The sequence below is a fragment of the Cynocephalus volans genome, chromosome 4 (assembly GCF_027409185.1).
Source record: "Cynocephalus volans isolate mCynVol1 chromosome 4, mCynVol1.pri, whole genome shotgun sequence".
Taxonomy (NCBI): domain Eukaryota; kingdom Metazoa; phylum Chordata; class Mammalia; order Dermoptera; family Cynocephalidae; genus Cynocephalus; species Cynocephalus volans.
In genome coordinates, this window is record NC_084463.1 from 160,223,235 (window position 1) to 160,250,837 (window position 27,603).

General features: G+C 40.4%; 1 protein-coding gene across 1 annotated transcript; it reads right to left on the reverse strand.

Moving 5' to 3' along the window:
• Positions 1–2,319: 2,319 nt before the first annotated feature.
• Positions 2,320–26,830, reverse strand: MAJIN (membrane anchored junction protein). Its single transcript, XM_063095687.1, has 11 exons — positions 26,754–26,830; positions 25,635–25,752; positions 13,802–13,847; positions 11,163–11,238; positions 10,857–10,982; positions 9,993–10,024; positions 9,618–9,709; positions 8,342–8,405; positions 4,308–4,380; positions 3,157–3,265; positions 2,320–2,515 (listed from the first exon to the last, which is right to left on the reverse strand). Exons 2-11 carry the CDS (start codon positions 25,733–25,735, stop codon positions 2,470–2,472), a joined length of 765 nt encoding a protein of 254 aa, XP_062951757.1. The 5' UTR covers positions 25,736–25,752; positions 26,754–26,830; the 3' UTR covers positions 2,320–2,469.
• Positions 26,831–27,603: the final 773 nt, after the last annotated feature.

A 27,603-nucleotide genomic window follows, 5' to 3' on the forward strand; every position in this document is an offset into this window, starting at 1 on the left:
TGTGGTGATTCTCCCCTGGAATTTCCCTTGCCATCTGGAGCACAAACATCTTTCTCCCTCCATCTGCCCCATCTTAGCTTTCGGAAACCTTGTCCACATCCCCAGGCCCTCCCCAAGCTCCTCCTGCCTCAGTGAGCTCACCACTTCCAAGGCCCAGGAATTGAGTGGCTCGTAGTCTCCCTGTGCCTCCTGCTGGTCTCTGGACTGGTGCTGTCTCTCCAGGCTTTTATTTGCCAGCAGTTTAGAACCACGCCCTCTTGGAGATCAGCTTTCGGGCCAGCCTCCTTGCCTGAGGCCTCAGAACAATCCCACCTGGTAGATCATGCTCTTTGAGGTGTGGTCCTCAGAGAATGGCTTCTGCTGCCTCTTGCTTCCCTGTCCAAAAAGTAGCCCATGGTCCAGAGCTGAGGGAAGTGAGATGTGGAGAAAGGCCCAGGAGCTGGTGGGGAGTGCAGCATGTGTGCAGCTCGAGAGAGAGGGGTTAAGGCCTTTGGCTGAGTTGTGGCCATCTGAGTTTTCTTTGCTGTGTGACTTTGGGCAGGATACTTTCCTATTCAGGGCTTTACTATCCCCAACCTTCAAACTATTAAACTCAGCCCTGCCCGTCTCTTACCAACTGCAGAGGAAAGGGACTGGGGAAGGAGATTCTTATGGACAAGGGAAATCGCATCAGTGGTGGGGGGTCTCCTGAGATGTGCTTAGTGGCAGAGCCAGGGAACCTGGGAAGTTACTAAGTCTGTTTCAGAGTTTTCCTTCCACAGTGTCAAGCAGATGACTTCTCATCCTGTGGGTCAGCTACAACGTGGGGCTCTGAGCTGGAGCGTCCCCCTAGTTCCTCTAGTAACAGGGATCTGACTCCTGAAAGAGCCTGAGGTTGTCAAGTCCAGCAAATCCAGTCATTTAGTCCAGTTCTGGTTTTACAGATGGGGCAACTAAGGCTCAGAGAAAGAAAGTTACTAAAAGTCACACAGCTAGTTTATGTCAGGGCTGATTTAGAACCCAAATCTCCTGCTGTCCATCCATGGTGCTAAATTACTCTTGGAGCAAGAATGTACAAGTTGGAAAAAGACCCCTAGTCAGTAGTAGCCAGAGGGGTTGGGGCAGGGTAAAGATCAGAAGGAAGCCTGTGGTGATTCTGGGCAGCACCGCCCCGCCTCCACCAGCTTTGCCTCACTGAGCTGCTCAGAAAGAGCAGGGCCCGTCACCCAGACTGCCAGAGCTAGAGAGCTAGAAGGCACTTCACAGCTCATCAAATCCTATGCCCTAATTTTCCAGATGAGAAAATAAGGAAAGCGACTTTCCCAAGGCTTCACTGTATTCCAGTCAGACTCGGGATGGGCCATCCACATTTTGGAGTTGTGCCTTTCAGCAGCTTTGTAAAGCAGGCCATGTTTGGGACAGTAGGGCAGACAGTAAACACGATTTGAGAGGAACTGATGTTATTGATGTTGCCAATCCTCAAATCCCCACACCCTATGGCTTCCTATACAGCCCCTCCTCCCCTCAGGGAGGTCCTGGGTCCGCATTTGCTGGGCCCTCCTGCAGCAGTCCATCTCTTGTCTCCCCACTCAAGGTAAAGGCAGCAAAGCAAGGGGACTCAGAGGGACCTCAGCAGTCTAGTCCACACTCTCATTAGGGGACTAGCATGTGACATGACTCTGGCATGTGACAGATAATTAGGTGTTTAAAGCCTTCAAGTGACAAGGGCTCATTAACTCACAAGGCGAAGTAATTCTAATATTCTAATACTGGACATCTCTAAATTAAAAGTAATGTCTTTGTCTTGCACTAAAATGAGCTTCCCTAAATTTTTACTGATTATTTTGGTTGTCTGCAGCCACACAAGACTAAACTGTCTGTTCCAGATAAGTCCTTTGGTTGAAGACTGAGCTGAGGTGCCCTGGTCTTCTCTAGGCCCTAACTTGGACTGACTGCCAGTTAATCTGATAAAGTAATCTGTGTTACTGTCAAAGAGCCAGAGGGATAGACAGGTGGGAAGCATTTCATCTTCGAACAGCATACACTTTGGGGCCTAACTGGGTGAACTGGGAAGGTGATCATTCCTTTTGGATCAGCAGGGCTCAGAACAGTGAGTCTTGCAAGACCCCATTCCCTAACCCCTGGTAGCAATGTTTGAGGTCTGAGGTCAGGTACAGACACATCCACCCAAAGTAATCCTGAAAACAATGACCAGGTAGACCTAAGGGAAGTTTCATGCGTTGTTTTTCTGTATTTTGAGAGAAGCGTTTGTTTTCTCTTACTCTCTCTACTTCACTAAAGTCAATCAATAACTCTTCATAAGTAATTTATTGCCATTAGGACAGGATAAACACATAAGAGGACTCTGATAGTTTGAGGCCTTTACTCCCCATGACTGAAGTGTCATAAGAGAAGGACAGAGCTGAAGGAGGAGTGGCTCAGGTGGAGCCACTGCAAGGGATGATCCTCTTTCCACCGCTGCATTTAGGCTCACTGGCTGCTCTTCCTGAAGAAATATCGGAACGGGAAGAGAGAGCTGCAGGAATAAGAGCAGAGTAGGCTAAGACTCTACAAGGTCTTCTTCCCTTCTCCCCAGTTCCCATTAGTACTTCATTAGCTAGGGCATTGTTGCTCTGGGGAACCACTGAATGGAAATTCAAGTCTGAAACAGCACTTGAAAAGGTACCCAAATTAGATTATACTCAGGAGGGGGAAATAAAGAAAAAGAATTGCACTGGGATGGCTGAACTCTAGATAGATAGAGGGATATGGTAATTGTCCTCTGCAAAAAGGACTCTGAAGACACAACCTAGATTCAGAGGGGAGAGAGAATGGAAACATTTTGGTAATCAAATCATCTGAATGACCCACACCCAAGTGATATAATAGTCTCTGTTCAGTCATTGTTTACAGAAATAGGCCCTATGCTGGGCACATCAGGGTGGGGATGAATTGTGTAAAAATGAAAACATAGTCTTTATTAAATTCATAATTAGGACCCTTGTTCTCAATCTCATGTACATCATCTATCCTGGACATAACTAGAAACCTGTGCAAATAATCTACTTTCTTCTCTATTCTAATTTCCCTGAAAGACTCAATGAGGCAAGTTCTGAATCTAGATTGCTGCTCTGGAGCTGGATCTCAGTTTAATGGCAGAAGAGAAGTTTGTCTTACCTTAGAAATCCAAAGAAGCCACTGGTTCCTAGCTCTTTAGGTAGAGGTGGATTGTTTTGCTGCAATGGGGGGACAATTGGCCCTGCCAGGCTGTCCCCCAACTTAGAATCTGTAAGGAAAATACTCAGGTAGGAGAAAGGTGTTAGTCCATTGGGCTACTTTCATGTGAGCAGGAGAAGGCAGGATACCAGCAAGAGCCAAGGGCAGCCTCATGCCAAGATTTGTTTAAAGCCAGATGATTTGTTTGTTCTGACCTTCCCAATTTCATCTCAGCTAAGTAATATGGTATTCTTTTTTTTTTTTTAAAGATGACTGGTAAGGGGATCTTAACCCTTGACTTTGCGCTGTCAGCACCACGCCCTCCTAAGTGTGCTAACCAGCCATCCCTATATAGGGATCCAAGCCCTTGGCCTTGGTGTTATCAGCACCACACTCTCCCAAGTGAGCCACAGGCTGGCCCAAGTAATATGGTATTCTGACCTTGGAGTATTTTCTTTTTTTTTGTATTAGTATTTTCAAAGTCAGGCTCTGAGATATTTACACAGCTCAAGTCCCAGACACCTACCACAGCTGACATGTCTTCAAATGGAATGACAACTTGTTGAAGAACACACTTGCTTACATCCCTGCTTCTGAGATAACTGCAGTCTACACTGAATCCTCATGCTGGGTTAAACATCAGCAAATTGGAAGGGCAACACCTTGATGTGTATTCCCAGCCCCTGCAGAGCATCCATTTGCACCTTCAATATTAACGCTAATTCCCCAAAGGTAAGAGGAGAGATATCTTCCCAAAGACAGTTTTCCAACAGAATGGAAAAGGGAAACATATCCCTTCCAACTTTTCTGTAAAACTTATCACCCCACTTAGAAAAGTTTTGAAACTGTGGGAGCATCAATTTCACTATCAGAAGCAGAGGAAGGGCATGCATTGCCTCTCTTCGTTCCTTTTGGGAGCTTGGGGGGGCTTCTATTACTCTAGGACAGGCCCCCAGACTGGAGGATGGCCAACAGGCCCCTTCACAGGAGCAAGACACATCACCTATTCAGTGTGCCCAGACTCAGAGCTCTGTGCTGCTCTACTCATCAAAGAACTGAAAGGAACAGGATGATTATTAAAGCATAGTAAATATGAATTTCCCAAAACCTACCCTGTTCCTGGACATCAGTGGTATCAGAGGCCAAGGTCTCCTGCCATTCCTGTTGTATTTTTCTTTCCCTGTTCTGATAAAAAGAGGACCAAGAAAAGTCTTAAACTTTACTCCTACACGGTTGGTGATCTGAATGCCATTGCTGGTGAACTGATTTCACATTAGCACTGGGGCCTGGCTTCTTTCTGACTGCACAGGCAGGTTCTATATTTCCTTCTATAGGTCTGTTTTTTTTTTCACTTCAGCTTCCTAACCACTGTCCCTCTAAAACCGTAAGATTAAAGAGCCAAGAACAAATCAAGCTGGGTTTCACTTACCATTCCATGGTACTGAGTACCTACTATTGCCAAGGACAGAATACTGAGGTTTCAGAAATCAGGAGGACCTTAAATTTACCTTGGAGAAATGTATAATCCATGGGGTAAAACTGACACATAAACTAAGTGTTACAAGACAGTGTAATAAACTACCCCACAAGTCTATATAGAGTGCTGTGGTTGCTGAGGAGGACGGTAATGCAGTGGTTGGCAGTTAGTCGAGGAAAGATTCACAGGGGAAGTGTGATATTTGAATATGGCCTTGATTGGTGAGTGGGATTTTGTCATAATGGGGATGAGCAGATGGTCAGTGAGAGCAGGGCACTATAGACAGGGACATGATATATAAGGGCACAATGCCATCAAAGGGTAAATATAATGAGCATGACTACAGCCAGGCACAGTGGAAACATAACTACAGCATTAGCAGCCAGCACAATACAATATAATCTTATTATTTCTCCATGTGTTACTGCTTTATAAAAATTCCTTTGTACTTTGAAGAGGACATCCTACAACTGGGTTCTGGGCCCACAACATTTCCCATTAAACACCCTGATAGACAGAAATATGGTTCATATATTTTCTTTGGGAATCTCTGCCAACTGGCTACTCTCCTCATCCAGCCAGAACTTGAGGGCCTAAGTACCCAGTACTGCTGGAGTTCCTCGAGCTGTTTTGCTGGTGAAGAACTCTATATAGTAAGGGGCTTCAGACTGTCAAGGTGGGTTCTGGGAGGCAGAGGCATGGCAAGCCCCTAGAAAAGTTAGGACTAGCCCCCATCCTAATCATAAGTTTCAGGTTAGAATGGCAGATATTTCCAAGATAAGCTTCTTCAAAAAACCCCCAAATCCTAGACCACATGGGCAGCCACCTAAATCATATTCCCATAAAAGTGAAAGGGAACTGTGGGGAGGAATGAGGCCATTCTTACCTTTTCTAGACAGAATGAAGATGAATTTAGAGGGCCCAGCTCTGGTTTCTGGCTTGAGGGAATGATTCTTATGAATTTAATAAAACTAAGTTTGAGCTTAAATCCTGTTGCATAGAGTGGCCCTAATGAAAGCATTTACTAAGGTTGGTGGTAGGAGTCAGAGGGCAAAGGCCCTAGGGCAGAGGTATAGCCTACCTCTGAATCAGGAGAGATTCCCCTCACAAGAAAGTGTAGCTTTTGTGCTCTTCTGAAATCTTGAGAGGGGTTTTCTCAGGCAAAAGTCAAAAGAGAGGAAAAATAACCTGAAGTAAGACTGAGGGTGCCATCTGGGACATCCATCAGGACATAATATCCTGAAAACCTGATGTAAGGTTGTTTTCTGGTTATGCTCAGAATTAGATCTATCTGTAAAAGTGCAGTTCAAGCAGAGGTGGCCAGAAAAAAAAAAGCTGCGTGCAGTCAGTCTCGTTCACTTCTGAGCTGTTCATCTGCTCTCCCCATTGTGTATCTTTCCAAAGTTTGAAACTCGAGGTCTGGGACCTTTTCATTCACCCAAAACACCTCTTATGAAACAGAGGTACATGTTGTTGTCTTCTAAGTTTTCCCTGCCCGGGCTCTCAATATGTTCAGACATGCACAATCCACACTGACTATGATCCTACATCCTAACTTCCCCCGAATGAGGGAGAAAATATTAAGCATTGGACCATAGGAGCAAATTCAATTTTTCCAGCTCAAGTGACTTACACTGAGAGTCACTGTGATCAGTCTAATTTAGGAGAAATCCTCTCCCTGGAAACAAGGTCTACAATGGAGATTGTGTTTGGGCGTTGAGTCAAACTCAATAAACATGTTTCTTTTACTCAGAGCTTTTTTCCCAACCCAGAATCAGGTTGAAAAGGTAATTATCTTGAGTAAGAAGCTGTGGGTACTGTTCTTGAGGGAGATGATGTGTCAAACTAAGAATAGGAAGGTACGATGGGTAGAGAGTGAAGGAAATGTTCCTTTAATAGTAATTATCTTGATTGTATAAAGCATCTTTGTTCTCCGGAGCTTCATGTACTCCTCTTGTACTTTCTCATTTCTTCTTCTTACCTCTGTAAAGGATGGGAGGCATAGAAGGGGGCCACTATTTGCTTAAAATCACTCAGTGGGCCAGCTGGCCATGGCACAACTGGGGCCCTGTACTCTGCTCCTGCCCACAGAGTCAGAGGTCTAAATCCCTAAGGGTACACTCCTCCCCCAACTAAATTATAGGCTCTCAGAAAGAAAAAACCAGGTTTTACATATGTTTGTGTGTGCCCTAGCTCCCAACACAATTCCTTGCAAACAGGAGACAGAATCATCATTTAGAAATAAAAATAAGGGCTGGCCTGTGGCTCACTCGGGAGAGTGTGGTGCTGATAACACCAAGGCCACGGGTTCGGATCCCATATAGGGATGGCCGGTTGCTCACTGGGTGAGCGTGGTGCTGACAACACCAAGTCAAGGGTTAAGATCCCCTTACCGGTCATCTTTAAAAAAAAAAAAAAGAAATAAAAATAATTTCATTCCTCTACTTAAAAATGTTTTAGGGAATTCCTATGATCTTGAAGGTGGCCTCAAGGCCTCATGATCCAGCCCATGCTGACCTCTCCAATAACATTTCTCAGCACTGTACTCTGAGCTCCAGGTACACTGGTTTGCAGTCACCAAAAGCACTATACTCTTCCCTCTTGGTCTGAGCTCTTCTAAGCTACACTGAGCTACTCTGGAAACCCTTCCTTCATAGCCACTTTTTAAAAAAAATTTTTAATTATTTTGGCAGCTGGCCAGTATGGGGATCTGAACCTTTGACCTTGGTGTTACAACACCACGCTCTAACCAACTGAGCTAACTGGCCAGGTCCTCATAGCCACTTTATGCTCCTTTTGTACCCCGTGCTTCCTCTACCCCTGCATATAGACATCTATCATGAATTGTCTGCCTCTTGGTGTTTTTAGGGGAAAGTATGATATCCCTGGTGCTCGGCACATGGTAAACACTCAATGAAAATTTGTTGAATGAACCCATATGTAAATCCTTGCTTGATAACTGATCATGTAAGGTGAAGGAGGTGAGTTGTTAGTATTTGGGTACTTAGGGTCAGAGCTACTTTGAAGACACAGAGAAGTTAAAGAAAAAAAAAAAAAGGAGGGATCTATAAGGCATTATAACAGCTAATAGCTATTTAAAGAGGGGAGGAAAAGAAAAAAGGCACTATTTCGGAGACTATTATGGAAAAGAAACGCTGAAGTGGAGGAGTAGCAGATAAATGAATATCTAAATGAGGAACAGAATCCATAAATGAAATCAAATACCATCAGGGGCCAGCCCATCACTGCTCTAGAAGTTTTCTCTCACCAGTTTCTAGTGCTGATATATGCCTAGCTCATCTGTAAAAATTAGACGTTCCTAGACTCAGACCCCGGTGTAGAAGGCGCCAAAAAGTTTTCTAAAGAGAAGATTCTTTACTGGATCCTATCCCAATTCAATATAGACCTATTTTCTTATTCCAACTGTAGAGTACAAGAACCAGCTTTTTAAGTTGAGAAGAGAAGACCTTTTAACAAAAGGATTCATCGTTGTGTATATTATGCAGCCACTTTTGGGACAGGTTGTGGCAAGTGTAGACAGTGAAACCTGAGAATGAATTCAGTCAATTCAATCTGCACTAAGGATCAAGATGTGCTGGTAACAGGAATCCTGACTTGTGACAGAGCAGGAACAGCTGAGAGCCTTGAAACCTCCATTTTGGTGCTTACCCTCCTAGCTTCCATAAGGGGCTTCTTTTTGCTGGGGCCTTGGCTGGAAGTTCCCATCTTGGCCCTGAGGAAGGGAGAAAAAGCCCAGGAAATGTTACTGGCAGTGGCAACAATACTGCATCGAAGCAAATGTGGCCCAAATGAATATTTCAGCAGGTTGGCTATTTTTATATCACTCCTGGCCAGCAGAATAAAATGTGTGGCCAAATTTTCTTTGGGTGCTGCTTTGCTGTATGGTAGAATCCCACTTAGAGATCTGGGGATTGAGAAAGGGAAAATGTGACTGATAGCAGGTATCAGATTTTGAAATACTTGATTGTCTATCAAAACCCAGAGAAAGAAAAGATCTGAGGCCTTTTATCTATGGGAAATTCAGTCAAATGGAACAGAGCAAAGCTTCACATCTCCAAGTATCCTCACATTCTATGTGGCTTGGAAAGGAACTCCCCAGTTCTTCACCAACATGTGCATCTGGAAAGCACAGGGGTCGGCTCCCTCATGATCTACCCTCACTGCTCTTGTATTATCTAGGGGCCCACCTGGTCCCAGGAAAAGCGTGGCTGCTCTCTGTGAACCTGGGGTGAAACACCTTGGGCTGGGGAGCAAATCACACCTTGGATTATTCCAGCAGCCATCTCTGAGATGCTAATAAGAATGACTGAATTGTCTTATGGACTCACTTTGTCCCTTACAGAGAATCAAAAGAAGAACATAAGTAGCTTACACAATAGCAACTTCAACATGCTAGGGAAGTGCTCAGTATTTCCCCTAATATCACAGCACTTCACCCAATAATTGATAAATACCCTCTTGCAAACATTTATATTTTAGCCTGGACTGTTTCATAAGTTTTCAAAAGCTTATTGCTCACCGGGTGAAAAAGAATTATATTTTATTTGTTCTCACTCTTTCAAGGGTTTCCCTATGTTTTTGTATAACATTCTAAGACTTCATAAGTTTTGTGCCTTCTGATAATACTACCATAATAAGTACTCATTGAATGTGTTAAATTCAGTTGTATAGATCTGATTGTATTTCCTCTCAGCCTTTATCTTGATGAACAGAACAATTCTACTTTGCCATGAAAAGGACTGAGTTCAAATTACATTGCAAATATCAACTTGCTTCCTTTCCTTAGTCTACCCACTGGAATAAGCAGGTATTGTTGAAGACCCAGTAAAGAAAGGGACTTGCCCAAGGACAGGATCAATCAGCAGCAATAGTTGACAAAACCTGACTAGATGCAGGAGTTAGTCTCTCTCCCCAAACCACTGACCTGTCCAGCTCTGGCCTGCTGGGGGAGCTGGGCTCTTCCATGTGTTTTCTTTTCCTCATCATAGCTCCTGCTCCTTTCTTCTCAGCTAGGACCTTCAGAGAAGAACCAGACTCTGTGACTCCTCCTTTTCCAGAGTCATTCACGATTCATGAGGGCACAGTGAAGAGAACTCCCCATCTTTAAACTGCCAAAGGCAACTTTTAACACAGTAAGGACAGAAACTCTGTTAGAGATAGAGTCTCTCATGTTTACAATTCTGATTGGGTTGGGCAGCAACTAAGGGGCCAAGTAAGAGGAAGAGACAAGAGCAGCACTTTTTGGACAACAGGAGATAATAAATGTAATTTTCATTTTGCATAGAAAAAGCGAACTTACCAACCCAAGAGGACTGTCGTCTATTGGTTTCCCTACAATAGGAAATTTGAATGTCATAATCGATCAAGACTCTGTTTTACTGAGATTTCTGGCTACTATTTATTTCTTGGAACTGGCCTAACCTCCCCGTGAGTCCCTCTCTCTTCTGCCTGGTACCATTTTCCCTAGAAATAGTATCTTCAAACTCTCTTCCTCCCCTGTTTCAGAACGATTGTAATTTACAAGCTGAAAAAGGTTTGATTTACACTATACTCTAATGATATGACACTTAAAAGAAGATGATCCTTATTACAAAAGAAAAAAAGTGGAACTTCAGGCATCAGTGACAAATGAATTGGAGAAATATTTTGAGGCAAAGCCTTTACACCCTTTTTCTAATCAAACTGGCGGGTGTTTACTTGTCCCTCAGTGAGTAAAAACAGCAATGGCCCTCAAAGATTAAAAATTGGGAGACACCTTTAAGACACTACTAAGGTGAAAGTAACTGAATACTCTAAAATGAAAGGAAGTGTTTATATAATAGTTATCTTTCATTGAGTGATTACTCTAAGTCAGACTTTGTGCTTTCCACCTACCACTACTTATGTATTTAATCCTTTTAATAATTCAATGAGATAGGTACTAGAATTATTCTTCACCACTTCACAAAGGAAGCACAGAAAGATTAAGTAATTTACCTAAAGTCACACAGCTATTATGGCAAAGCCACCAGGATTTGAACTAGGCAGTCTGGCTTGGAGCACATGCTCCTGACCGCTGCACTGTGCAGCTGGAGCCCAATCTGGCAGACCATTTTGCCATATTCAGCTTGCACTACTAACCTGTTTTCTTCTCTACCACCCATACTCCCATCATTCTACTTACCAGATGACATGTTTTCATGAAACCATTTCATCTCCATGTATAGAGTAAAAACAAATGGATATGGGATCAAGACAGTTTCCCCACGTTTGAATTTCAGGTGGGAAACTCTCTCCCATTTGCTTTTATCTGGGAAACGATGTTAAGGATTAAGGAAAGATGCCAGTACACATCCCTGAGTATTATTTTAGGGACAAGATTCCATCTCCTTTCCCTGACCTACCCTCCAAACTGCCTGTGGTTTTGCTGCTTTCATTTGAATTCACAATGTGAGTTGTAGCTCATTTCCAGCCATGAAAGAAAGGATACAGGGAAATACAATGAAGTGTTCTGTAGCAAAGGGCTGCAAATTGTCCAAGTTTCCCAAGACCACACGGATAGAATCCTGAAAAAAAATATTTGAAATGACTTAAGTACTGTCAAGTCTCAGCCAATCTTTCCATTTATATTTGTCACTGCTCTTCACATACCCTATATTCTGTCAAAGCTGAACTATTTGCTGTTCCCTGAACAGGCCTTCTGCTTCCCCATTTCTATGCTTTTGCATAGTCTGTTCCCTCTGGCTGAAATGCCCTTTCTACCCATCAGTATATGTTCAAATCCAACCTAACCTTTAAGGTACAGTTCAAAAGCCACCTCCTCTAGAAAGCTTTCTCTGATACCCCAAGTTGTAGTTAACGGTCAGTCTTAAACTTCACGGTAGTTAGCCTGGGGCTACTATCCATGTACATAATGTTTTACTTTCCTTACTGAGTGATCTTGAAGTAGAATATACACCTGATTCATCTTAGCATCCCTTCTACAGTGTCTACCATAGTGAATGATGCATAACAGGTCCTTCAATAAAGGTTTACTGAATGAATACATAATACTGGTACTTATTGATATATAGTTATTCTGCTTTTAAGTCAAACCTTTTCTTCTACTCTCTTTAAATCTTAATTGATTAGTTCCCAATTAACCGATGCTTATTATTCTATACTCATTAAAGAATTTGATATCATAAAAAGACCACTGGATTTCTTGGGGGAGAAAAATCTGAATTTCAGTCCCAGTTTTGTCATTTCACCTCTCAAAACCTCATTTTCCTCATGTTTGGGCTCATAGAAGGCAGAAACTGTGTCTTGTTTATCTTTGTATTCTCCACCTAGTATAGTTTCTAGCTTGTAATTATAATAGCTAATACTTATTGACTATTTACTATGCCAAGTATTGTTTTTATACATATTAATTAATCCAATACTGAAAAACCCTATGAGATAGGTACTTCTATTATCCCCATTTTATGGATGAGGAAACTGAGACAAAGAGAGGTGAAAAAACCCATTCAAGATTACACAGCTAGACATGGTGAAGGCAAGACCTGAACCCAGGCCTTGGGGTTCCAGAGCCCACACTCTTAAACATTAGGCTAGACTTCATCTCAATAAATGTTTTCTAAATGAGTGAAAGAGAATAACATCTCCCCCAAAACTAGTGGGTAAGAGAAAAAGAATATATAAAAAGCACTTTAAAAACTTTAATATGACATATAACTGTACATAAATGTTCTCTAGCTACCATTTATTGAGCTACTGTGTGGCAGGCATTGTACACGCCTATTTCTAATCTTCATCATGATCTTAAAAACAGGCATTACTAATTAACCTCATTTGACAGGTAAGGAAACAGACTCAGGGAGGGTGGTAACTTGTCCAAAGTCATATTATAAATGTCAGAATTAGAATTCAAATACAGGTTTGACTGACTCTAAAGTCTATGTTCCTTCCACATTACTACGCTGCCTTGAGCTTTTCTCTGCCCAAATTAACTGAAGCAAAGTGAAATAAAGTCTGCTTTACTCACAATTAAAATAAGCAGAAAATTTTCATGGTCCTACACTAAAAAAATTGTTATTTAGAATGATATTCTTGTGTTCCTACAAGATCCTCATGTATCTTTCAACACTTAGCCAAAGCAGCCACAGGTATCTTTAAGTATATGACAGTTTTGGTTTCATAGTTTTGTGTTTGAGTGTATTTAATCGTATTTCAATTCTTTAAAATGTGAAAGCATATGTTTTAATACATCACAATGGTAAAAAAATCACTGAGTTGTGAAGTTAGAAGAGTATAAACTAATTTAGGGCCGGCCTGTGGCTCACTTGGGAGAGCTTGGTGCTGACAACACCAAGTCAAGGGTTAAGATCCTCTTATGGGTCATCTTTTCTTTAAAAAAAGAAAAAAAAAAAAAAAAAAAGAGGATAAACTAATTTAAATCTCTCATTTTACAAATGAGACAATTAAGACCCATATTGATAAATGATTTGCCAAGGGTCACACAGCTAGTTAGTGGCTAAGCCAGAAATGGAATCCAGGGCCAGCTCCCAGAAAGAACTCTAACTCCTTGTCTAATGCTTTCACCAACTTACAAAATTATCTACCTGCTCAGTGTTTTTTCTCTGGGAGAACCGAAAGCTAGAGGAGCTGGGTAGAAAAGGAATGAAAATGAAATAGGAATAAAGCAATTGCAAATGTTCCCAATTAAAATGAAGACACAGCAGCCTTGTCTGTGTATTTACAGTTCAGTTTCCTGAACGTCAATCACCAGGCAGTGGTTGGGATGGTGAGGTTTCCCAGAGCCCTGAAAGGCGGCAGTCCTCCGGAAGCTTCCTCTACGCCAGCTGCCACAAAAGAGAGCTGCCCACGGCAGGGAACTCTGGTGGAAACAAAATAACTCTAAGCCTCAAAGGTGCTGACACTTCAACTAGGAGAACTGAGAAAGCACACAGGCTTTAGATTTCCCTGGAAAAGCAGCAAAGCTTCCTTGCAGATGAAATGTAGCAGGGGGAAGCCAAGTTATCAAATGGGGTTGTGACGCAGTTTGTAGGAAATAATTAAAATCTGGATGTGGATATATCCTTGCTTTACAGAATAACTTTCCCAGAAGTTGTCTGCTTTTTTCCTTACCTCCAGCTCCTGGACGATAACTTCCCTATTTTCTACCTCTTCGCCTCTAGAAGGTAAACAGACAAGAGACCAGTAAGACAAGAAGGAAAGCTCTGTAGAGAGCAGACTCTCTAGTAGAGCAAAAATGACACTTCCACTGAGCTAAAGAAACAGGGGTTCTTAAGACACTTTCAAGGGGTCTCCAAGGGCAAAACTATTTTCATAATAATACTAAGATGTTATTTGCCTTGTCCAGAGTGTTAACATTTGTAAACATTCGTGCAAAAGCAATGGTGGGCAAAATTGCTGGTATCTTGTTGTGCTAAGCTGTACTAGCAGTCCTAGTAAACTAATGCCGCACAAGAAAAAAAAAATCTAGTTTCATTTAATATCCTTAAGCAGTAAAAAATTAATAATTTTATAAAATCTCAACCCTCGACTACATATCTTTTAAAATATGTTTTGTGATAAAATAGGAAGTACACATAAAGAAATTCTGCTGCATACCAAAATATGATGGTTGTCTTGAGGAAAAGCAGTCGTGTGACTGTTTAAGTTGCAAACCGAACTAGCCACTTTTTTCATGTAATGATTTTTTTTTTTTTTTCAAAAGATGACTGGTAAGGGGATCTTAACCCTTGGCTGGGTGTTGTCAGCACCACGCTCAACCAGTGAGCGAACCGGCCATCCCTATATAGGATCCGAACCCATGGCCTTGGTGTTATCAGCACCACACTCTCCCAAGTGAGCCATGGGCCGGCTCTACATGCAATGATATTTTACTTGAATGATCAGTTGACAAACTATGGTTGTTATTCAGACTCGGGAGTTTGACAGACATTTTCTCAAAACAAATAAAGTGAGCATGTCAATTTCAAGGAAAACAATGGACAGTATTTGCTGTCAATGATAAATTGTGAGCTTTCAAGCGAAAATTTGAATTTTGGAAAACTTCTATCCACCATTGTGAGCTTGATGGCTTCCAAATACTTAAACACTTCTGATAAGATTGGTAGTGATATTAACAAATACTTTTTGATATTGTATAATGAAATAATGTCAATATTTGGAGGATCTGTGTAAGTCAATGAACCACAATTTTTCAAATGACCAATGAAATGCATCAGGTTACAAAATCATCCTAAGTAAAATATTCATTCAAAGAACAAGATAGACCAAAGGATTTTAATGTAAAAGAATTCAGAAAGTTCACTGATATAATTTCAGGTTCCACACTGCAACTAACCTTTAAAAAAACCTATTACTTAGGGCCGGCCTGTGGCTCACTTGGGAGAGTGTGGTGCTGACAACACCAAGTCAAGGGTTAAGATCCTCTTACCGGTCATCTTTTTTTAAAAAAAAAAAAATAATAAATAAAAAATAAAAAAACTTATCACTTAAAGAAAAACAAAACTACCACTTTTCAAGTTCTGATGTAGGGTCAAAGAAAAATATCCACAATGCTCTGAGAGAACTATTAATATATTCTTACCATTCCTGACTCCAAATATATATGAGCTGGACTTTTTTCATATAATTGAACCAAAAAAATTCACAACAGAATGCAGAAGCAGATATGATAATCTATCAGACTTGTATTAAGCTAGACATTAACAAGATTTGCAAAAATATAAAATGCCAATCTTCTCATTTTTGTTTGTTTGTTTTGGAAAAGATATTTTTAATAAAAACATGTTACCATTTAATGGACATACCATTTCTAAATTAATACATTTTTTAATTGTGGAAAAAGTATATAACAAAATTCGCCATTTTAGCCATTTTTTGTTATCTTATTTTTATATATGTTAACCATTTTTAAGTGTACAATTCGGTGATATTAATTACATTCACAGTGTTGTGCAACCATCACCACTATCTATTTCTAAAACTTTTTTATCACCCCAAGCAGAAAAACTGTACTCTCTAAGCAGTAACTCTCTGTTCTCTCCTCTCCCAGTCCCTGGTGACCTCTAATCTACTTTCTGTCTCTATGAATTTTCCTTTTCTATATTTTTCATTTAATGGAATCATACAATATTTGTCTTTTTGTGACTGGCTTATTTTGCTTAGCATAGTGCTTTCAAGGTTCATACATGTTGTACATGTTTCAGAACTTCATTCCTTTTGCAATTTCTCTTTTTTTTTTTCTTCTTATGACTGAATAGTATTCCATTGTGCTTATATACCACATTTTGTTTATCCATTCATCTGCTGATAGATAGTGGGGTTGTTTCCACCTTCTGGTTATTGTGAATAACACTGTTATGAATATTGTTGTACAAGTTATCAGTTGGAACCCCTGTTTTCAATTCTTTGGGTATATACCTAGAATTGAAATTGCTGGGTCATACAGTAATTCCATGTTTAACTCGTTGAACCGCAAAATTTTTTGAACAGCAGCTGCACCACCATTTTATATTCCCACCAGCAATGTACAAGGGTTCCAGTTCCTCCACGTCTTTGCCAACAACTGTTAATTTCTGTGGGTTATTTATTTATTTTTAATTATTGCTGGCCAGTCAGCTCACTTGGCAGAGCATGGTGCTGGTAACACCAAGGTCAAGGGTTCGGATCCCCATACCAGCCAGATGCCAAAAAAAAGTTATATATATTAAATTATAACCACAATTGGAAGTTATGTATGAAGCAGTATCTCATTGTTTTTTTTTTTTTTTTTTTCCTGACCAGTAAGGGGATAGCAACCCTCGGCACGGTGTGGTCTGCACCACGCTCAGCCAGTGAGCGCACTGGCCATACCTATATAGGATCCTAACCCATGGCCTTGGCCCTACAAGAGCCGCACTCTCCCGAGTGAGCCACGGGGCTGGCCCTCATTGTGGTTTTGATTTGCATATTTCCCTAGTGACAGTGATATTGAGCATCTTTTCATATGCTTACTGGCCATTTGTATATCTTCTTTGGAGAATATCTATTCAAGTCCTTTGTCCATTTTTTAATTGGGTTGTTCAACTCTTTACTATTAGGTTGCAGGAGTTCTTTATATATTCTGGATATTAAGCCCTTTTCAGATATATAACTTGCAAATATTTTCTTCCATTCTGTGGGTTGGCTTTTCACTCTGTTGAGTGTCCTTTGACGCACAAAAGTTTTAAACTTTTATGAAGTGTAATTGTCTATTTTTCTTTTATTGCCTTTTTCCTTTGTTGTCACAATTAAGAAACCACTGCCAAATCCAAAGTTATGAAGATTTGCCCTTATGTTTTCTTCAGAGAGTTTTATAGTTTTAGCTTTTACATTTAGCCCTCTGATCATTTTTAGTTAACTTCTGTATATTGTGTAAGGTAAGGGCCCAACTACATTCTTCTGCATGTGGATATCCAGTTTACCCAGAACTATTTGTTGAAGAGACTGTTCTTTCCCCATTGAAAGGTCTTGGCAGTCTGAAAATCAACAGATACTTGTGAGGGTTTATTTCTGGGTGCTGACTCTATTCCACTGAAGTAAGTCTATCCTTATGCTAGTACCACACTGTTTTGATTTCTGTACCTTTGTAGTAAGCTTTAAAATCAGAAAATACAAGTTCAACTTTGTTATTTTTCATGATTGTTTTGGCTATTTGGATTCCCTTGAAATTCATATGAATTTTAAGATGGCTTTTTCCATTTCTGCAAAAAAATGCAATTTGGATTTTGATACAGATTATATTGAATCTGTAGATCACTCTGGGTAGTATTGTCACCCTAACAATATTGTCTTCCAATCCATGAACAAAGGATGTCTAATTTACTCAGGTCTTTAATTTCTTTCAGTAATATTTTATAGTTCTCACTGTGCAAGTCTTATACCTTCTTGTTTAAATTTATTGTGAAGTATTTTATTCTTTTTGATGCTATTGTAAATGGAATTGTTTTCTTAATTTTCTGTTCAAATTGTTCATTGCTAGTGTACAGAAATACAACTGATTTTTGTGTATTTTGTGTCTTGCAATTTTGCTAAATTCATTTATTAGCTCTGACAGTGTTTTCTTTTTCTTTTTTTTTTTTTTTTGTCTTTTTCGTGACCGGCACTCAGCCAGTGAGTGCACCGGCCATTCCTATATGGGATCCGAACCCGCGGCGGGAGCGTCGCGGCGCTCCCAGCGCCGGACTCTCCCGAGTGCGCCACGGGCTCGGCCCTCTGACAGTGTTTTTTATGTGGATTCTTTAGGGTTTTCTATACATAAGATCCTGTCATCTATAAAAAGAGATAGTTTCACTTCTTCCTTAATTTGGATACATTTTATTTATTTTTTCTTGCCTAAGTGCTCTGGCTAGAACTCCAGTATTATGTTGGATAGAAGTGGTGATCATGTTCCTGATCTTAGGTGAAAATCCTTATGTCTTTCACCATTGAGTATAATGTTAGCTGTGGGGTTTTCTTTTCTTTCTTTCTTTCTTTTTTTGTGGCTGGCTGGTGGACGAGGATTTGAACCCATGACCTTGGTATTATAAGGCTATGCTCTAACCAACTGAGCTAACTGGCCAGCCTCACTGTGGGTTTTTTATATGTAGGTTTATATCATGTTGAGAAAGTTCCCTTACATTCCTAGTTTATTGAGTGTTTTTATCATGAAAGGGTGTTGGATTTGGTCAAATGCTTTTTCTGCATCAATTGAAATGATCACATGGGTTTTTTTCTTTCATTCTGTTAATATAGTGTATTATATTGCTTGGTTTTTATATGTTAAACTACCCTTGTATTCTTGGTGTAAATGCTAAGAAGGTAAACAATACCAATCTTCTCATTAATTTTTTAAATAAAATTTTTGATAAAATATTCTTTTTTAACATTGAATGGCTATATCGTTTAAAATTAATAAGTATATATATATTTTTTGTCTTTTTTTTTTTTTTTGGTGACCGGTAAGGGGATCGCAACCCTTGGCTTGGTGTCGTCCGCACCACGCTCAGCCAGTGAGCGCACCGGCCGTCCCTAAATAGGATCCGAACCCCTGGCGGGAGGGCTGCTGCACGCCCAAGCACCGCACTCTCCCGAGTGTGCCACGGGGCCGGCCCAAGTATATTATTTTTAATTTTTCTGTTTTAATTTTTATATGATAAATATTGACAGGTATAATACATAATCAAAAGTTCTTTGAGGTCTTTAATAATTTTAAGAGTGAAAAGGGGTCCTGAGATTGAAAATTTTGAGAAACAATGCCTCTAAGGTATGTTGTCCCTAATTTAGAAATGTATATGAATAACAAATAAACTGAATATAAAATACCTGGGAAAGAGAGTCCTATAAGGTGCTACTTCAGCCCTTATAAGGTGAAGGTAGAAAAGGAATGACCTGTGGGAATATACTAACTCATGTTTGCATAGGCTAACCTCCTACCTTTAAAATTACCTGACTCTCTGCTCCACCATTTTCTGCCATGTGAGCCCCCTGCATTGCTGGAAAGCCACCACCAAGAAGACCCTCACCAGATGAGTTCCCTGGACTTTGAGCTTCCCAGCCTCTGAAACTATGACTTGAATTTCAAATCAATATTATATAAATGGAGGATTGGAGAGAGAGACACCAATTCATCTAGAACCAATTCAATGGAATTCTTCATTTCAAGAGACTCCAACTTTGTTCTCACAAAGACTAGGAATGATCCACGTGGCACAGTGTGCCTGTTAGGGAAGGTGACACCAGAGCTTCGGGTACAGAAAGAGGAAACTCCCTACTGTGGAAAAGGAGAGAAGAAAAAAGCAAAGCACAAGGAGGAAAGGCCACAAGAGGACACAGAGAAAAGGTGGCCATCTACTAGCCAATAGGAGAAGCCTCATTAGAAACCAAACCTCGCGAGTGGAGGTCAAGATGGCGGAAGAGGAGAGCTCCCTGCCACTTTTCCGCCACGAGTAGAAGCAGCCTGAGGCCCGCGCCAGATGCAGCTGTAGCAGAATCGGCGCAAAGGAACAGCTTCAAAAGGGTGTCTTTACCCTGCCGAGAACCGGGAATCTTCCCCCAACCCGAGCGCGTGACCCGCCAGTGCACCACGGCTCGCGTCCCAGCCTCAGCTGCAGACGTGGAAACATGGAGGCCTGAGCCGCGTGTATCACCCCAGGCTGCAACGGTGACAGCGGCTTCTGACCCCCCGCCCCCACCCGCCGTCCCTGGAGCTGGAAGCGAGTCAACCGGCAGCCAAGACAGGGAGACGTCCAGCGGGAGAGGCAGAAGCTCCGCAGAGACCACACGCCCTGTGGGCCGCCACTGCCTGATCCAACAGGTAGGCTTCACCGCCGCCACCCGGCTTCATTCCCAGCCCAGCCCAGTGCACACAGAGCAGGGAGTCGTCCGGCAGGGGAGGCGGGAACTCCACAGGGTCCACGCTGCTGCCGTGCAATCCAGCAGCAGGTGGGCTTCACCGCTGCTACCCGGCTCCATCACCAGCCCGGCCTAGTGCACACAGAGCAGGGAGACATCCTGCAGGGGAAGGGGAAGCTCTGCAGGGGAAGGGGAAGCTCTGCAGAGACCACACGCTCGGCGCATCCCAGCAGCCCGGGCCAGAGCACACGGAACAGGGAGTCACTGAGGTAGCGATACCAAATTGGCAACCACAGCAACATCTTAGTTAGTCAATAGTGTCAAACCTGTGGACTGTGAAACCCCCTGCCACAATGAATAAACATCAAAGAAAAGATACCAGAAATACGAAAAATCTAGAAAGTACACCACCAACAGATAAGAAATCTCAAGCTCTAGATCCTATAGAACAAGAAGCCCTTGAAATGACTGACAAGGAATTTCGAGTGATAATTCTAAGGAAACTGAATGAGATACAAGAAAACTCAGCTAGACATCATGATGAAACGAGGAAAAGTATACAGGACCTGAAAGAGGAAATGTACAAGGAAATCAATGCCCTGAAAAAAAATGTAGAACTTGCTGAACTGAAGAAGTTATTCAGTGAAATAAAAAACACAATGGAGAGTTTAACCAACAGGCTTGTGGAAGTTGAAGAGAGAACATCTGAACTTGAAGATGGGCTGTTTGAAATAACACAAGCAGACAAAAAGAAAGAAAAAAGAATCAAAGGCATTGAAGAAAATCTGAGAGAGATATCAGACAACCTTAAGCGCTCAAATATCCAAGTCATGGGTATTCCAGAAGGGGAGGAAAATGGAGATTGCATTGAAAACATATTCAACAAAATAGTGGCAGAAAACTTCCCAGGTACAGGAAAAATCACAGATCTTCAGATCCAGGAAGCTCAACGATCTCCAAATGTATTCAACCCAAAAAGGTCTTCTCTAAGACATGTTATAGTCAAATTGGCAAAACTCAAAGACAAAGAGAGAATCTTAAAAGCTGCAAGAGAGAGAAGCGTCAAATCACCTATAAGGGAGCCCCAATCAGGCCAACATCAGACTTTTCATCACAAACCATAAAAGTTAGAAAGGAATGGGATGATATATTCAAAATACTAAAAGACAGAGATTGTCAGCCAAGAATACTCTAACCTGCAAGGCTATCCTTCCGAAATGAAGGGCAAATAGTATATTTCTCAGACAAACAAAAACTGTGGGAGTTCACCACCACACGACCACCCTTACAAGAAATTCTCAAGGGAGTACTGGGTTTGGTTCCTGAAAAATAACTACCACTGCCATAAAAACCCAAGAAAAATCAAAACCCACTAGTATAATAAAAATGGCATTCATGAACAGAAAACAAACAAAAAGGCTATCTACAACCTAAGGAACCAACAAACACAGAAAACAAACAGTAAATCAGAAAGAAAGGAACAAAAGACACCTAAGACAACCAAACAACAATCAAAAAAATGCTAGGAATAAATCAACACCTTTCAATAACAACTCTTAATGTAAAAGGCTTAAATTCTCCAATCAAAAGACACAGCCTGGCTGACTGGATTAAAAAGGAGGACCCAACTATATGCTGCCTTCAAGAGACCCACCTCACCCATAAAGACTCACATAGACTAAGAGTGAAAGGATGGAAAAAGATTTACCATGCAAACAGAAAAGAAAAACGAGCTGGAGTAGCTATTCTTATATCTGACAAAGTAGACTTTAAACTAAAAACCACAAAAAAAGACAATGAGGGACACTACGTAATGATAAAAGGACTGATCCATCAAGAAGACATAACAATCATAAATATGTACGCACCCAATGTTGGAGCAGCCAGATTTATAAAACAAACTCTATTAGACCTAAAGAAGGAAATAGACACTAATACCATAATAGCAGGGGACCTGAACACCCCACTGTCGATATTGGACAGATCATCTAGGCAAAGAATCAGCAGAGAAACACAAGATCTAAACAATACTCTAGACCAATTGGAATTGGCAGATATCTACAGAACATTCTATCCAACAACCTCAGAATATTCATTCTTCTCATCAGCACATGGATCATTCTCCAGGATAGATCACATATTAGGACACAAATCAAGTCTCAACAAATCCAAAAAAGTTGGAATTATCCCATGTATTTTCTCAGACCATAATGGATTAAAACTAGAAATCAATAACAAACGAAATTCTGGAAACTATACAAACATATGGAAATTAAACAGCATTCTACTTAATCACATATGGGTCCAAGAAGAAATCAAGCAGGAAATCAAAAAATTTATTGAAACTAATGAAAATAATGATACATCATACCAAAACCTGTGGGATACTGCAAAAGCAGTATTAAGGGGGAAATTTATTGCATTAAATGCTCACCTCAGAAGAATGGAAAGATGGCAAGTGAACAACCTAACACTTCACCTTAAAGAACTAGAAAAACAAGAACAATCCAAACCTAAAGTTACCAGACGGAAAGAAATCATTAAGATCAGAGCAGAATTTAATGAAATTGAAACCCAGAAAACAATACAAAAGATCAATGAATCAAAAAGTTGGTTTTTTGAAAAGATAAATAAAATTGACAAACCATTAGCATGGCTAACAAAAAAAGAGAGAAGATTCAAATAACAAAAATTAGAAATGAAAAAGGTGATATTACAACTGATTCATCTGAAATACAAGGAATCATTCGAGACTACTATAAACAACTATACGCCAACAAGTTTGAAAATCTGGAGGAAATGGATAAATTTCTGGACACACACAAGCTCCCAAAACTGAGCCATGAAAACGCAGAAAATCTGAATAGACCAATAACAAAAAAGGAGATTGAAGCTGTTATCAGAAAGCTCCCAACAAAGAAAAGCCCAGGACCAGATGGATTCACAGCAGAATTTTACCAAACATTCAAAGAGGAATTGACACCAATTCTTTACAAACTATTCCAAAAGATTGAAACAGACACAAATCTCCCGAACTCTTTCTATGAAGCAAACATCATCCTGATACCAAAACCAGGTAAAGATATAACCAAAAAAGAAAACTACAGGCCGATATCCTTGATGAATATAGATGCAAAAATCCTCACTAAAATACTAGCAAACAGAATACAGCAACACATACATAAAATTATCCACCACGATCAAGTGGGATTCATCCTAGGGATGCAAGGTTGGTTCAACATACGCAAATCAATAAATGTGATACACCATATTACTAAAGTCAAACACAAGGACCATATGATCATCTCTATAGATGCTGAAAAAGCATTTGATAAAATTCAGCACTCATTCATGACAAAGACCCTCTATAAGTTAGGTATAGAGGGAAAGTATCTCAACATAATTAAAGCCATATATGACAAACCCACTGCCAACATCATCCTGAATGGGGAAAAGCTGAAAGCTTTTCCTTTAAGAACAGGAACTAGACAAGGATGCCCACTCTCACCACTCCTATTCAACATAGTGCTGGAAGTACTAGCCAGAGCAATCAGAGAAGAGAAGGAAATAAAGGGCATCCAGATTGGAAAAGATGAAGTCAAACTGTCCCTGTTTGCAGATGACATGATCCTATATATCGAACAGCCTAAAGCCTCTACAAAAAAACTCTTGGAGGTGATAAATGATTTCAGCACAGCAGCAGGATACAAAATCAACACACAAAAATCAGTAGCATTTCTATTCTCCAATAGTGAACATGCAGAACGAGAAATCAAGAAAGCCTGCCATTTACAATAGCCACCAAAAAAATAAAATACTTAGGAATTGAGTTAACCAAGGATGTGAAAAATCTCTATAATGAGAACTACAAACCACTGCTGAGAGAAATTAGAGAGGATACAAGAAGATGGAAAGATATCCCATGCTCTTGGATTGGAAGAATCAACATAGTGAAAATGTCCATACTACCCAAAGTGATATACAAATTCAATGTAATCCCCAACAAAATTCCAAAGACATTTTTCTCAGAAATGGAAAGAACTATCCAGACATTTATATGGAATAATAAAAGACCACGCATAGCCAAAGCAATGCTGAGCAAAAAAAATAAAGCTGGAGGCATAACACTACCTGACTTTAAGCTATACTACAAAGCTATAATAACCAAAACAGTATGGTACTGGCATAAAAACAGACACACTGATCAATGGAATAGAATAGAGAATCCAGAAATCAATCCACACACTTACTGCCATCTGATCTTTGACAAAGGCACCAAGCCTATTCACTGGGGAAGGGACTGCCTCTTCAGCAAATGGAGCTGGGATAACTGGATATCCATATGCAGGAGAATGAAACTAGATCCATACCTCTCACCGTATACTAAAATCAACTCTAAATGGATTAAGGATTTAAATATACACCCTGAAACAATAAAACTTCTTAAAGAAAACATAGGAGAAACACTTCAGGAAATAGGACTGGACACAGACTTCATGAATACGACCCCAAAAGCACAGGCAACCAAAGGAAAAATAAACAAATGGGATTATATCAAACTAAAAAGCTTCTGCACAGCAAAAGAAACAATTAACAGAGTTAAAAGACAACCAACAGAGTGGGAGAAAATATTTGCAAAATATACATCTGACAAAGGATTAATATCCAGAATATATAAGGATCTCAAACAACTTTAAAAGAAAAAAACAAGCAACCCAATTAAAAAATGGGCAAAAGAGCTAAGTAGGCATTTCTCTAAGGAAGATATACAAATGGCCAACAGACATATGAAAAAATGCTCAACATCACTCAGCATCCGGGAAATGCAAATCAAAACCACACTGAGATACCATCTCACCCCAGTTAGGATGGCTAAAATCCAAAAGACTCTGAACGATAAATGCTGGCGAGGTTGTGGAGAAAAAGGAACTCTCACACATTGTTGGTGGGACTGCAAAATGGTGCAGCCTCTATGGAAAATGGTATGGAGGTTCCTCAAACAATTGCAGATAGATCTACCATACGACCCAGCTATCCCACTGTTGGCAATATACCCAGAGGAATGGAAATCATCAAATCGAAGGTATACCTGTTCCCCAATGTTCATCGCAGCACTCTTTACAATAGCCAAGAGTTGGAACCAGCCCAAATGTCCATCATCGGATGAGTGGATACGGAAAATGTGGTACATCTACACAATGGAATACTACTCAGCTATAAAAACGAATGAAATACTGCCATTTGCAACAACATGGATGGACCTTGAGAGAGTTATATTAAGTGAAACAAGTCAGGCACAGAAAGAGAAATACCACATGTTCTCACTTATTGGTGGGAGCTAAAAATTAATATATAAATTCACACACACACACACACACACACACACACACAAAAAAAAAAAAAAACGGGGGGGGAAGAAGATATAACACCCACAATTACTTGAAGTTGATACGACAAGCAAACAGAAAGGACATTGTTGGGGGGGAGGGGGGAGGGGGGAAGGAAGGAGGTTTTGGTGATGGGGAAACAATAATCAATCACAATGTATATCGACAAAATAAAATTAAAAATAAAAAAATAAAATAAATAAAATTACCTGATGCTGTTGCCATATCTGATTTTGAATTTATACACATTGGGTCCTGCATGGAGAAACCTTGTCTCTGGATATGGGTACGTAAAAGGTTTTAAACTCATTGCTTCCAAATGATAGCCTAAATAAAGTAGAAATAATAGAGAATTAGAAAAAAGCTAAAGATGGTTCCTTATACAAAGGAAAGGGAGCCTGTCCAATCTGTAGCATCTCTTCACTAGTAAAAAGTCCAACACTCAGCACCATTGCCTATGCACCAGGCTCAGTTCTGCTATTAATCACCTGGACCATTCTCCTACCTGAATGAAGAAAATACATGGTGTGTTGGGACAATCTTTATGCTTGAAGTCAAAAGACCAGAATTTAAGTTTTGTCGTTTATCTTATGACCTTGTGAAAATTACTTCTCTTCCATAAGACTAATGATACTAACATCTGCCCTGATGACTCACAAGTTTTTTGTTAGAATAAAATGTTTCTCCCAAATACTCCTTGAATTTTTCTCCTCCCCTACTTCCACTTTCTCTGGAAATTAGGTGGATGTGAAGAGGGATCAAATTAAATAATGAGACAATCCAAAGGATACACCAATAAGAGGCACAATTAGGAGGACCTTGGCTATTAATTTTAGGTGAATTCAGGAATTAGCAACACATCCTGCCACAACCAATGCAACAATTACAGATATACACTAACGTTTCCCAGTAGTGCCAAGGAATGCCTTATTTTCCCTACCTCTCAATTACTATTCCTCCCCGCCACTTGTGAGGCTGTCCTGTGCCCCAAGAATGCCTACTACACCCCTAGTACTTACTAGTTTTATTTCTCTTATTCCAGAATCTCTGCCCACTTAAGGTCCTCTCTATGGGGAACTCAGGAAAGAGGAAAGATGGAAAAAGAAGTATGACATGTTTCTTCTCCTGCAAGAGGGCATTCGGCGTGTACTCACAGGTAAGAATCAAACGCTGTGATTTTCTACATTACTAGGGCTTTCCTGTGCCTCTTTTTATTTGTACAGTAGAGATAATAAACCCTGCACTCTTTCTGTCTCTTCATATGGAACTTTAAATAATACATAATTAGAGAAAGAGGTCCAGAGTTCCTGAGGCTCAAAACTACTTACATGCAGCATAAAGTATTGATTTCAGAGGCAGCTGAGATGAAGTAGATAGAACAGGCACAAAGTAAGGAGAACCTGAGTTTGGATTTCAACTCCAATGTCTTTACTTAATTTCTCTGAGCCTTGGTTTTCTTACTTACACAATAAAAACTAACAACAACAATTTTGTCATGCCCTATTCTAAGTGCTTTATATATATATACTATTATCTCAATCTTCACAACAAGCCTATGAGATAAGTAGTCTAAATTTGATAGATGAGGAAACGGAGGCATTGAGAGATGAAGTAACCCACCGACAGCTATAAATATTGAAATTTGGATTCAAGCCGAGGCAGTGTAGATTCAGACTTTATACTAACTAGTCTGTTTCCTGGGGTTATGAGGAGGAAAAAATGAGATGACAGACAAAATAATTTTGTAAGTAGTAAAATATCATACACACATAAAGGACTAATTTCGTTATTCTTTCCTCCATATTATCCTGATGCCATTTATACTCAGTAGGGAAAACTCTTGTATGGTAGAGTCAGAAGATCTATCTATGTGCCCAAAGAATGGAATATCCCAGTTTTCAAAGTTCAAGTCTGGAGCTGCCAGTAAAGATATACCCCAGTGTCTGATCTTGGCAGTTTGGGATTAGAATGACAGGAGGTTGGAGCCAGAGCCCATGAGACTATTTAGACTAGAATTGCAGTCGAAAGGGAAAAGAAATAGTTGGTGCCAACTGCAAACTAACCAGAGGGGAAACACTGTTCTTATCCTGAGAAAAAACTTGCTGATGCCCCATGCCCAAGGTGTAGCAGGAACCCAGGCCAGATTTGATGGAATTTTGGTGCCAGATGATTTTTCTA

Bases quoted from the DNA above. Each gene is read 5' to 3' on its own strand.
- MAJIN (XM_063095687.1), bottom strand. From the start codon at position 25,735: ATGAGTTTAAAACCTTTTACGTACCCATATCCAGAGACAAGGTTTCTC. The intron at 9,710-9,992 runs GTAAGTTCGCTT...TCTTCTCTGAAG, and splicing joins ACGACAGTCCTCTTGGGTTG to GTCCTAGCTGAGAAGAAAGG. The intron at 3,266-4,307 runs GTAGGTTTTGGG...TTTTCCTTACAG, and splicing joins CACTGATGTCCAGGAACAGG to ATTCTAAGTTGGGGGACAGC.